This window comes from Cnephaeus nilssonii (assembly GCF_951640355.1).
Source record: "Cnephaeus nilssonii genome assembly, chromosome: 12".
Lineage (NCBI taxonomy): Eukaryota > Metazoa > Chordata > Mammalia > Chiroptera > Vespertilionidae > Cnephaeus > Cnephaeus nilssonii.
In genome coordinates this window covers 5,703,351-5,716,554 of record NC_137083.1, presented here as the reverse complement: position 1 = coordinate 5,716,554, position 13,204 = coordinate 5,703,351, and the positions used below count along the sequence as shown (strand labels likewise).

At 39.8% G+C, this 13,204-nt stretch overlaps 1 protein-coding gene across 1 annotated transcript in view; it reads left to right on the top strand.

The window, feature by feature from the left end:
* SEPTIN7 (septin 7) overlaps nucleotides 1-9,639 on the top strand; it is a 60,762-nt gene extending 51,123 nt beyond the window's left edge. The window contains exons 12-14 of the mRNA XM_079786574.1: nucleotides 6,481-6,616; nucleotides 7,519-7,658; nucleotides 8,562-9,639. Of these exons, the coding sequence (XP_079642700.1) occupies nucleotides 6,481-6,616; nucleotides 7,519-7,658; nucleotides 8,562-8,601 (316 nt within the window). The 3' untranslated portion in view covers nucleotides 8,602-9,639. The remainder of the gene's footprint in view (nucleotides 1-6,480; nucleotides 6,617-7,518; nucleotides 7,659-8,561) is intronic.
* Nucleotides 9,640-13,204: the final 3,565 nt, after the last annotated feature.

Below are 13,204 nucleotides of genomic sequence, written 5' to 3'. Positions count from 1 at the left end.
AAGAGTAATATGCAAATTGACCGTCACTCCAAGACACGAGATGGCTGCCCCCATGTGGACACAAGATGGCCTGCAGAGGAGGGCAGTTGTGGGCAGTTAGGGGTGACCAGGCTAACAGAGGAGGGCAGTTGGGGGAGACCAGGTCAGCAGAGGAGGGCAGTTGGGGGGGACCAGGCCTGCATGGAATGGCAGTTGGGTTGGGGGGGATCAGACATGCAGGGGAGGACAGTTGGGGGGTTTGGGACCCAGGCCTACAGGGAAGGGCAGTTGGGGGGAACAGGCATGCAGTTGGGGGTGACCAGGCCAGCAGGGGAGGGCACTTGGGGACAACCAGGCCTGCAGGGGAGGACAGTTAGGGGCGACCTGACTGGCAAGGGAGGGCAGTTAGGGGTGACCAGGCTGGCAGGGGAGGGCAGTTAGGGGCAATTGGGCCGGCCGGGGAGCAGTTAGGCGTCGATCAGGCTGGCAGGCAGAAGCGGTTAGGGGCTGATCAGGCAGAGGCAGGCGAGCAGTTGGGAGCCAGCAGTCCTGGATTGTGAGAGGGATGTCCGACTAAGGGACATAGTTACACGGGCAGTCGGACATCTCTCAAGGGGTCCCAGATTGGAGAGGGTGCAGGCTGGGTTGAGGGACACCCCTTTTTCTCCCACCCCCCCATGCATGAATTTTGTGCACCGGGCCTCTAGTTTTTAATAAGCACCTTGAATGATTCTGATATAGGTGATTAGTAATTCATGCTTTGCAAAACATTGATTTCTAGGAAAAATTGATTTGGTTAATATTTTAATAATTTTTAAATATTTAAATACAATTTTTAAATACTTAAAATATTTGAGGTAAGGTTCAGCACATAAGGCAAATAAAAGGCAAGACTTTTATTTGTTTTAGCAAAATTTTCTTTGACTTTGTCACAAAAAATGTAAGGGTTGTTAATAAGTATTGTTAGTAAATGTTAATAAAATCCTATCCATTTTATTTTATTTTAATATATCCTTTAAAAGGCCACTCAATTATTTTTGTTTCATTGAATTTTTCAATTACAGTTGACATTCAACATTATTTTATATTAGTTTCAGCTGTATGTACAGCATAATAGTTTTGACAATATGTAACTCATGAAGTGATCCAATCCTGCTAGTAATTCATTTTATTTTATTTTTAATACATTTTTATTGATTTCAGAGAATGAGGGGGGAGAGAGAGAGAGAGAGAGAGAGACATATCAGTGATGAGAATCATTGATCAGCTGCCTCCTGCATGCCCCACAGTGGGGATCGAGCCCACAACCCGAGCATGTGCCTGACACGTAATTGAATCATGACCTCCTGGTTCATAGGTTGACACTCAAGCACTGAGCCACGCTTGCTGGGCTCCTAATTTCTTTTAAATGCATTTCACTAGCTTAAAGGTTTTATAACTGTTTAAAGAAAAACATAAGTAAATCCACTTATAATTTTACTAGAGGCCCGGTGCATGGGATCCCCTCAGCCCAGCCTGCACCCTCTCCAATCTGGGACCCCTTGGGGGATGTCCGACTGCCGGTTTAGGATCGGGCCTAAACCGGCAGTCGGACTTCCCTCTCACAATCCTGGACCGCTAGCTCCTAGTCGCTCATCTGCCTGCCTGCCTGGTCACCCCTAACTGCCTGATTGCCCCTCACTGCCTCTGCGTGCTGGCCTGATTGCCCCCAACTGCCCCTCCCCCCCCGCCCGCTGCCTGGTCGCCCCTCCAGGTCCCCCCACTGGCCTGGTCACCCCCAGGCAGCTTGCTGCTCAGTCGTTTGGTCATCCCTCACTAACCCCCCTGCCGACCTGGTCTCCCCACGCAGCCAGCTTGTTCGGTCATTTGGTCGTCCCTCACTAACTCCCCCTTCCTGCCTGGTTGTAGGCAGCCATCTTGTGAGGGCGTGAGGGTTAATTTGCGTATTACCTCTTTATTATATAGGATACGTTAAAGGGAAGTGTACTATCTACATATTTTTCATTAAATGTATGTGCTTAATGTTTAATTTTCTTCTTTTAAACATTTGTTCATGTCCTAGAAATAAGGAATTTTTGTTTCCATATTTCAAATACAAGGCTTTTAAAGTAGTGCTGGGATATTTTTGCTGTTAGTTGCAGGTGAGGTGTAATTCAGGAAAAAAAATAGTAAAACATGTGTTGTTAAAAATTATTCTGCATATACAGGATTCCAGTGTGGATTACTTGAGTTAAATTATACCCCAGGTGAAAGCATTAAAAGTAGAATTCTATTGGAAATATATTTCTACCAACTGGAGAATGGCTGACATTGAAATAGATATTGACCTGCTATGTTAAATTAGGTTTTTATTGCTTTATTGAATAACACATACTGAATCTTAAAGAAGTCACTTGGAAGTTTTATCCATTGGCTTGAAAATGTTAGCAATTTATAAAACATTCAAGTTGACTTAAAAAAAAAGTCAATAAGCTAATTTTTTAAAAGTTAGATATTAGGTAGTAAATTAAATTGATTCATCTTATATTTAATTTTGTGAGGCCGTTTTGGATGGGCTGTAAAGTTTATGGATTAAAAATAAAAATATTAAAAAAAAATAAAAATATTTGGCTTGTATGTCTGAAATGTGTTTTTCTGTTATGTTAATGGTCCTAGACCAATTATATTTTTGGACAGACTTAAAACAAGATTTAGACATCATGTTGTACACCTTAAACTTATACAGTGTTTTCTTTCTTTTTTTTTTTTTTTTTAAGATTTTTAATTGATTTTTTAGAGAGAGAGGGAAACATGGATGTGAGAGCAAAACATCAATTGGCTGCCTCCTGCTGTGACTCTCTTATTGGACATGTGAAAGGATAAGTCATCTGGTGGCTTTTAGGAGTTAGAACCCCTTAAAGAGAAATCTAGAAAAAGCCAAGTTACATCTTTGGGGATTTAGTGTGATATTCAGGTTATGTCATAGCCTTTTTAAAAAAAATCTTCAAGCCTTTTCATTTCTTTGGTTGAGTTGTTTTAAATTTCTCTGACAAATTTAAGTTTATAATTTTTAATGTATCTGAGTGTGAAAAAGTTTCCCATTAAGAAGTAGGCAGGTAATGTAATTTAAGTGTTTTTTTCTAGCCATCTAATAAAAAAGGTTTTATTTGAAAAAACAGTTATGACAAGTAATCCTTTTTCCCATGTTTTCTACATAGTAAGCATAATTTTGTATTGCTTCTAAATACCACTTTAGTAAAGATGACCAGAAGTAGGATGGCAATTTATTTAAAAATTAAAGAGATTTGAAAGATCATTTTGACAAATGAGAGATGTCAAAAATTCCATTTTTAAATATATGTGACCATTTTGTTAATATAATACTGGAAGATCAATTTTTTTGGTCAGGAGTCATATTTTTGCAAGGTCAGAAATTTAAAATATCTCAAATGTGAAATATTACAGATTTCTTTTGAAAGTATGCATATTTAAATAGGTTTAGAAATTTGAGCAGACTATAAGAAGGTAATTGCACAGCATATTTTATTTATAAGTTGGAATAAGTACTAACAGAATTTTGGAGAAGAAATAAAATCACATTAACAAATTTTGCCATAAGCTTTTATTTTAGGGCACATATTTAATTATAAAATCTATGAATTTGCCTTTAATTGCTGCTTTCTGGTGTGGTTCACTTTACATATGCTAAGTTTCTGTATTTTTTGTTCTTTTAGATATGACACATATGAAGGCATGTAAGTGGCTATTTGTTTTTCCAAAGACAGCAGGTCTAGTATGTAGGGATTTTTAATATTTAAATTTTTACTTTAAAAGCAAATTTCAAAACATTATAGCATGTTTCTCTGCTATAAAAGTGTTATATTTTCTCCCAGAGTTAAATAAGAATCTAGATAACAATGTTTACTCACGGTAAACTGGTAGTCTTTTCACATGCAAATTATGCTATGAATTCTTTAAATTTATATGAATTGCCTTCTTCCTCCCAGGAATAAAATTAAAAAAGCATTTTATAGATAGGTTATTATAAGTAGGAATATATATTTAACTTTAAAATCACAATTCTATCTGAATTTTAATTTTTTAAATATATTTACAGTCTTGAATATTTGTTTTCAAATCACAGCAATATTGTTGGATAATCTAAGTTGCTTAAACATATATATTCAGTTATTAAGACTGTCACTTTAAAATAGTTATTAGATTGTTTCTTTTCTAGTCTCTAAAAGGTTTTAGAAGGTGGAAGAAGTGAGGTTTTAAGATGAAGAAGTGAGGTTTTAAGATGAAGAAGACCCTTTTTGAAAATCTGACATCAGCTTTGGACCCTCTTACCAGAAAAATGCTCCTGTGTGCGTGTGCATACACACACACACACATTTGGCATGTAATTTTGTTGTTGTTACTCCTCACCTGAGGATATTTTTTCATTGATTTTTAGAAAGAGTGGAAGGGAGTGGCAGAGACAGAGAGAGATACATCAATTGGTTGCCTCCTGCAGGCACCCAACTGGGGGGGGGGGGGGGGGGGCTGGCGGGGATTAAGCCTACAACCCAGGTATGTGCCCTTGCCTGGAATCGAATCCGAGACCCTTCAGTCCAGGGGCCAGTGCTCTATCCACTAAGCCAAACTGGCTAAGGCTACCATGTCATTTGGGGGTATTCATTTGCTCTATGCTCAAGAGATCTGATGCCATAAAGATGAGAAATATATTATTTAAAAGGACCTCATCAGCTTTTAATGAAATAATAATGACATTTACACTTAAAATTTTATTATTTGTTGACCTCACTTTTTGAATGCAGGATCTTATTCTAAGTTAATGTTTGGCTTAGTTTCATTTTCAGGACTTCCGTTTCATTGCTTAGTTGTTAAACTGTACTGCAGATTTGTAAGTTTTCTTTTGGTAAAGAAATCTCCTTTAGTCAAACAACATTTTATTCTAATTTACACTAACTGCAAAAACAGGTCATCTTGATCACGGCAGTATATCACATTTTTGTCCTTGCTGTTTTGCTAAGAAAAAGCAGTCACCTGTATTCTGTCCTGTGCTCTTTTTCAATATTTTCTATCTAGCTCTCTTGTCCTCCTTGGTAGAGAAGAGTGCTCTAAGGGTCAGAAATAGGCAGCCTCCTAAGGAGAGAAGTCAGCATGTTCATAGTGTCAGGTCAGGATGAGTAACTACCCTTGAAGTTATGGGTGATGTTGAAGACGTGATTTCTTTTTCAGCCATGATTTAATTTTTAAATCACTTTCTTGAAATAAAACTCACCGATTTAAAAAGTAAAATTCAGTGGTCAAAGCCTGTTTTTGTGGAGGCCAAATCAACATGTTTTAGCAACAGAGTCAGAGAAGAGCCTGCCTCTTCAGCTGTCCCCGTGTTTGGAATAGTGTTCCGAGCTCCTCAGAGCCACAGAGCTCACTTTTCTCTCCTTGCTGGGGCTGTAGTAGGTTACTGAAACTTTGGCATTCTCTTGGGTCTGTAAACATCCTAGTCTTTAATTAAACTCATTTGTGTGTGTGTTTTTTCAACATGAGAATTTTGAACAAAATTGTGCAGAGATTTGAGCCTGTGGACTTGAATGTCAGTGGAATACTGAACTGTTTGTTTATGCTTGTGTCTATTTTCTGACATATTAAAATAATTATAAAGATAATTATTTGCTTCGGATTATCTGTGTGTGTGTATTTGTCTGTTTTTCTCACTATTGTTATCAATCTTGAAAAATAAATGAAATATTTGGGTTAGGTGGAATAAATTTTCAAGAGCATCGAAGTTACCAAAGTGGACTAAAAATGCTCTGCATGTCTAAATGAAGAGTGTTGTAGTATTGACTGCTGGTCATTTCCAGCATATCATTTCAGTTACCAAAATAAGTTTGAATTATTATTAATTGACAGTATAATTGTGATGTCAGTAGTTGTCTTAGAGATTGTAATACTTGGAGATTTGTAGAACTAAGAGTATTCTACATATATTTATTAACTCAGTTCCTTTTTTCATATTAAAATCTTGTTTAAAGAAAGTACAAAATGAAATAATTTTCTTCTAGTTTTCCATTCTGTGAATATATTTTGAAATGTTTCCTTTCCATTTTCCTTCTACACTTTATTTAATAGGTTATCTTTAGGTTAGATATGCACTAGGTTTAGAGAAACATCCTACTAACAGTTGCCTTTGTTTTTTAGAGCTATTTTCATACTAATTATTTACTAGAGATTTAAGTTTAGATAAGAAACTTGGTGGAAGTTCTAGATTATAAATATAAATATAAAAATTCATAAAGAATTTTTAACGCATTTATATATGGAACTTCTGATCTGTGTTCAATGTTATTTACATGGTGTCAGAATAATTGAAAAATCATTTTGAAACTTATTTTCAAGAAACAGAAAGCAGAGATTTTAGTAATGCCATACAGTATCTCATTTGTTTTCATCACTCAGAGTTTTGTGTTAACTTTTTATTTCTGGGTGTGTAATGATTATTCTTCATGTTCATAACAGGAGCCCTCTGGCACAAATGGAAGAAGAAAGAAGGGAGCATGTAGCTAAGATGAAGAAGATGGAGATGGAGATGGAGCAGGTGTTTGAGATGAAGGTCAAAGAAAAAGTTCAGAAACTGAAGGACTCTGAAGCTGAGGTAATCAACCTAATAGTTCCACTTCTTACGACACAATGTTCCTTTTCAGAATAATACTGTTCATAAAGTTCAACGATAATAGAACTTTTATAAATATTTTCCCAAATTGAATATAATACTCCAATGTAATAAAACAGAGAAATAAAAGCAAGCACTATGTTGCTATAAAATATACTTCATTATGTAAGTGGACATAGTATATTTGGTAGAAAGATATAATAGTCAGAATAGTTATAATGAATTATTAGTTATAATGAGTAAGTTATAAAAAACAAAATTATAAGCCATTCCATATATTTAGAATAAGAAAAATAATTATCAGAGTTTTGAGAAATTTAACTTACTCTTTTGAAGGATGAAACCTTTCTTAGCATTAAAGGGCCTACCGTAAAGAGATCTGGGCCAAATTTCCCCTAATACTATAAGCCATATCTTTCTGCTTTCTTCCCACTTGTGTCAGCTTTCTGAACCTTGAATTAGGAGACAGGTTCAAATCCTGGTTTTCTGCCACTTTCTGGATAATGACCATGGCATGGGACTTAAACTGTAGACTATTTGCTTATCTATACAATGGGAGGGAGCATTGACGTCTTCCCTGGTGAGCTTCCTACATGTTTGTGGGCAATGAAAAATGAGATTGGGTATGTCTGCTGTTAGAAAGGGCTACACAGCCGTAAGCTTGTTGCACTTTTCCCCATTTCTCAAGATTTTTCTCTGGGGCCTATTTTGAGGGGGAGGTCACAAGTCCTATAGGAAGAGGAATCATAGTGCTTTCCAGATGGTGCTCTGAATTTATAGCACAAGAACTCAGTGCTCACACCCTTAACATTAGGATGGATGGGACGCACTTTTGCGCCTGAGTTCTTAACCAGTCTTATTTGGTATGTCGTGCTGTGATTTAGCTCCAACGGCGCCATGAGCAAATGAAAAAGAATTTGGAAGCACAGCACAAAGAATTAGAGGAAAAACGCCGTCAGTTTGAAGATGAGAAAGCCAACTGGGAAGCCCAGCAACGTATTTTAGAACAACAGAACTCTTCAAGGTAACTAGTTCCCAAGAAATGTCTAGTAATGTTTTAAAGAATTATTTTCTTATTTATTTAAAAAATTAGGATAGCATTTTAAAAGACACCACCCCTTATACATCCTAAGCACAATTATTTTAATGTTTTTATATAGATGAATGTAATCTAACATAATGGCAATTTTTTTCACTACATTTTGGATGACTTAACAATCTCCATAACTGACTCATGGTTGTGTTCAGTTTTTAGTAAACACAGAAAATACTGCTATAAAGATCTTTTATGTAGTTAGAGGTATGTTTTAATTGTGTTGAGTTATTTATTTAGGTAAAATTCTTAAGAAAATTTTGGGTATCTCAATTCCTACTGCAGTTAACAAGTTTCGCAGTCTTTATTTAAAAACTCAGTAATATTTGTACCTTGGCTTTTTCCCCCCCTCTCATTAGTTCCATTTAAAACTGAGTACGTTGAATTGTTGTAAGGATTCTACAATTTATCCTCACTGCTAAATGTTTTTAAGATTAGACATTTGTTCAATTAACTTTTTCTCCAAACAGGAGGAAAATATATTTGTGAAAGCAAATGCATTTCTGAATACAAATGGCAGTAGAAGAAAAGGATACTCTATTAGATATCAGTTGATTTTTTAAAATTTGTACTATTTTATTTGAGAATTGTTCTCATATATTGAAAATTGTTTTTTGTCATATATTTACTGTATTTTTTGTCAAATATTTGATTGCCTAAGAAAATACTATTATGGACTAGCATTGTCCTCATTGTTTACTTTAATTTTTCAGATGAAAAAGTAGTGTTTGAAAACCCAACACAGTTGTAGTTGGGTTAGTTATTGCTACCGTTTGTTGTTTATAATGTTTATAACGTAGTCAGCCATTTTGATTATTTTCTTTAATCATTTAGAACCTTGGAAAAGAACAAGAAGAAAGGGAAGATCTTTTAAACCCTCTGTTGACCACCAGTTACGTATTAGTTGCCAATATGCCAGCTTGGACATCAGTGTTTGTTGGATCCGTTTGACCAATTTGCACCAGTTTTATCCCTAATGATGGATTTAACAGCATGACAAAAATTATTATTATTTTTTTGTTCTTGATGGAGATTAAGATGCCTTGAATTGTCTAGGGTATTGTTGTGTACTTAGAAACTAACAGCTCTAAGTACCTTTCCTACATTTTCTTTTTTTTATTAAACAGATGTCTTCAATTTAATGCAAGAAAACATTTTACTATTGTACAATCATGTTCTGGTGGTTTGACTGTTTACAGGATATTCCAAAATAAAAGGACTCTGAAAGGTTTTCACTGAGGATAAATTGCCATAATATGATGCAAACTATGCTTCTCTATAATAATTATAATACAAAGGTTCCATCCAATGCAGCATATACAATAATGTAATTTAGTCTAACACAGTTGACCCTATTTTTTGACACTTCCATTGTTTAAAAATACACATGGAAAAAAAAAACCTATATGCTTACAATGCACCTAGAGCTTTTTTATAACAGCCTTTTTTTGTTTGTTTGTTTGTTTTGGATTCTTTAAATATATATTATTCTCATTTAGTGCCCTCTTTAGCCAGAGTCTCATTACTGCTTCATTTTTGTAATAACATTTAATTTAGGTATTTTCCATATATTGGCCCTGCTAAAATAGAATATAGCATCTTTCATATGGTAGGAACCAACAAGGAAACTTTCCTTTAATTCCCTTTTTACATTTTATGGTAAGTAGCAGGGGAAAAATGCATTTATAGATCATTTCTAGGCAAAATTGTGGAGCTAACGACCAACCTCTTTCTACCCATGTGCAGCCTCTTTATTTTACTAGAAATGGGAATCATGGCCTCTTGAAAAGAAAAAAGTCACCATTCTGCATTTAGCTGTATTCATATATTGCATTTCTGTATTTTTTGTTTGTATTGTAAAAAATTCACATAATAAACAATGTTGTGATGTAATAGAGTGTGGGTCTTAACTGTTCTACAGTTGATGTACAAGACTAGAATATGTTTGGGAAGAAACTTTTCTACTTGAATTTGTCAGCTCCACGATTGCAGCGCATCTTTTCTCTTGTACGTTTGTTTCACTTGGAATGTGTACGCCTTGCGTTTCTTTCTTTTTATTGAAGTACTGCTGCTCTAGAAACAGGTTCTCGTGGTTACCATTGTGACATGCTGTACGGTGATAAGGCAGTCTATTCTCGCACTATGAAAGCGTTCGCAGTCTCCACCATGTCATGCCTAAGGTGTTCCCTCAGTCTGGTAGCGGAGCGATGCAGCTTTCCTGGCCCTTTGGATCGGCCTCAGGCTCTTCATGCACATGAAGGGCTGTTTTTGCCAGGGGCCTGTGGACTCTGAGAACTGCTGTATGGTTGTTGGGGAGACTGTACCTCAGGTAAGCCTGGGGAAAGGCCACCAACAGCAGTGCTAGTCCCCTCGGGCAGAAGCATCAGCGAGTTGAAGCAGCTAATGAACCGGTCTTGCTCATTATCGGGTTGACCGCTAAGCACAAGTCCCAGTGCAGTTAGGCAGCACGTGGCGGGGTTTTACTGCCACCCAGTGGGATGAGGTCTGATTGTTTCATTATCAAGTTCACAGGCAGCAGGGGAAGCTGAAGGTGAATTAGATCTCTGCCTTATCCGTGTGTGGCTCAGTGTGTGGTCTTGGGAGCTAGGAGACAGGCTTCGGCCTTTGGAACCGTTAGCTCGTCAGACCTTCACGTTCTGACTCCCCGTACCTTTCATGCCTTTAAACTCCTCTTGGAGAGACTGACCTAAGAATGTGGAGCTCAGGGGGATAGTAGGTGAGAAGGAAGAGGAAGGGGAAGGTGGCGGGGAAGGCAGCAAGTGCGGAAAGAGTGGAAGAGAGTTTGGCACTCCCTCAAGGCTCAGCGAGTTAGCACATTCCACTCTGGAAGCCATTGATGTGGATTTGTAAATAGTCAATTGTTAAATCTCCAAGGATGTCCTGTGTAGACTGCTGTGTGTCCTCCCTGCCACTCAGGTAAATTGCAATCCTCTAATAAAAAGCTTGGCAATGTAAATAAAAGTCAGTGTATTTCATTCAGGTTGTTTTCCCTGCTCCTTGGGTAATAATAGTAATTGTCCATCTTGAGTGCTCAGTGTTGCGGACAGTAAGCTAGTTTATGTGCCTTTTCTTCACTTAATCCTCACTAGAACCAGATGCCAGCGTCTCCTTTCTCAGTGTGGAAGCAGGTTCAGTGACTTCTCCAGGAGACAGGTGGTGACTGGAAGAGCTGCTATTTGAACCGGGCTTGGTGACCCAGGGACCATGTGCCTCTGTCACATGCTAATGACCACCTGTCATGCAGGTTCCAACCCCAGCTCTGGGAACTGGGCCTCTGACTTCCCTTCAGAACATTCATTCCTTCAGCTATAAAACGGCCACATGTCCTTGCTGTTTGGGGTGCAGATTACTTCTGACTGCACGTGCAGAGGTGTCTGGACTTGAATTACCGCGTGCGTGTGTGTGTGTGTGTGTGTGTGTGTGTGTGTGTGTGTGTGTGTTTTCCATTGATTTTTATTTTTTATTTATTTTTTTTTAGAGAGCGAGTGGGAGAGAGAAACATCAATTGGTTACCTTGCACACATGCCCTGACTGGGGCCCAAGGTCAAATCTGCAGTCCAGGTACATGCCCTTGACCAGGAATGGAACCTGCGACCCTTCGGTGCCTGGGCCGACGCTAACACTGAGCAACCCCAGCCGGGGCTTGAAATGACCTTTGAATGTTGTGTAGGCGGCGAAGTGGGGCCAGCGCAGGTCAGGAGAAGTGCTTTCCCAGTTTTAGGGGATGGCTTGTTTTTAGGATGTTTGCATGGTGCTGCGACTTGCTCTGGGTCCCCTGTGTACGCACAGATACTGGTTGGAGTTACTGACTGAGGTGTGTTTCAACAAAAGGGCACACCATGGAAATAAGGTAACTTTGGGGAGAAGCAGGCTTTTTTACAGTGCTAGTAATCCTATATAATAAAAGCCTAATAGGCTAAGTGGTCATCCATTCGTCCAACCAATCAAAGCATAATATGCTAATTAATGCTAAGGCCGCTCAACTGCTCGCTATGACGTGCACTGACCACCGGGGGGCAGATGCTCTGACCAGTAGGTTAGCTTGCTGCTGGGGTCCGGCCAATCGGGACTGAGCTAGACGGGCCGGACATGTCCTGGAGCCCTCCCACGGTCCCTCCCCGGCTGGCCAACCTCCCATCCCCTCCCCGGCCCCGATTGTGCACCGGTGGGGGTCCCTCGGCCTGGCCTGCACCCTCTCGCAATCTGGGACCCATCAGGGGATGTCAGAGAGCCGGTTTTGGGCCCCATCCTGTAGGCCAGGCCAAGGGACCCTACTGGTGCACGAATTCATGCACCAGGCCTCTAGTGGGAGTTATAAAATACGCCATTGTTTGTAATTAATGCTGAGGTGTTTTATATGAGTGTCTGCAATGAAAACATTGCTGCCTTTCAAGCGAATCTGGTTCCCATGATTTGGGGTCAATCCACAGGATGTTCAAAGTGGCGTGTCAGCTGTTTTCAGCAGAGACGGGCCAGCAATTCCCTGCGTTCTTTAGGAGCCTTTCAAAGCTTCGCGGGAAGAATGAAGACTATTCTTGGCCTGAGCCTTTGCCCCATGGGGTTCTGGGCCCAGCCAAACCGCCTTGTCCTAGCAAAGGAGGGTCAAGTGAAAGGAGACCTTGTTCCGGGCCAGGCTCTCCAAGGGTGGCCTGAACCCCTTGGCCACACACAACCACTGTTTGGGATGCAGTGTTTGTGGACCTGCCGAAATCTAATGCCACCCGGGCCTTCGGAAATCCTCTGGGAGGGGGAGCGGGAGGGGCTGACACCTCTGAGAACAGACATCCGTGAAGATGTGGCGTAAGGTGGGGGCTGACGGAAGTGGGGGGTTGAAGACTGCCCAGAAATGCCTGTTTTTTCTCTCCGAAGGGGGTGAAGGGGGCTGCTTAGCCTCCTGGCTTCTAAGTGTTGCCAGGAGCAGTTCACCTGGATATTTCCCAGGAAACAAACCACAGAATCCCGTGGGCGCAGGGCTGGCTCCCTCCCTCCGGGTGGACACAGAGCTAACCTGGGCTAGGGGGGCCCTTTTCCCTGTTGTCTGCGTTTCAGTGGTCTCTTTCACATTTAAATGCATGCTCCACTGCACTACAGGCCCGGAAAAGTTCCTGTGTCTCGGATAAGCCAGCAATTTAAGCGACTTGGCAAGTGCTGGGTGCCCTGGCTCACTGCTGTGAATGGGAGCTCTCCCCTTACTCTGCATAAACCCAGGGATACAGATTGGGGGGTGGTCGGGGAGCTGTGGGTGTTTGTCCTAGGGATAAACCCCACATGTGATTACACAAATCGGTGGCTCTGTGGTTTACTTTCCAAACAAAACAGAGTTGAAGTGAACACCTCAGGGACACAGTTCTGTCACTTGGGCACCAAAATAAAATCCTCCTTCAACCTGCACGCAGCTGCTCAGAACTGAGGCTGGCCTTTTCTCGACCACCCACACTTCATTTGAGCCTAATCAG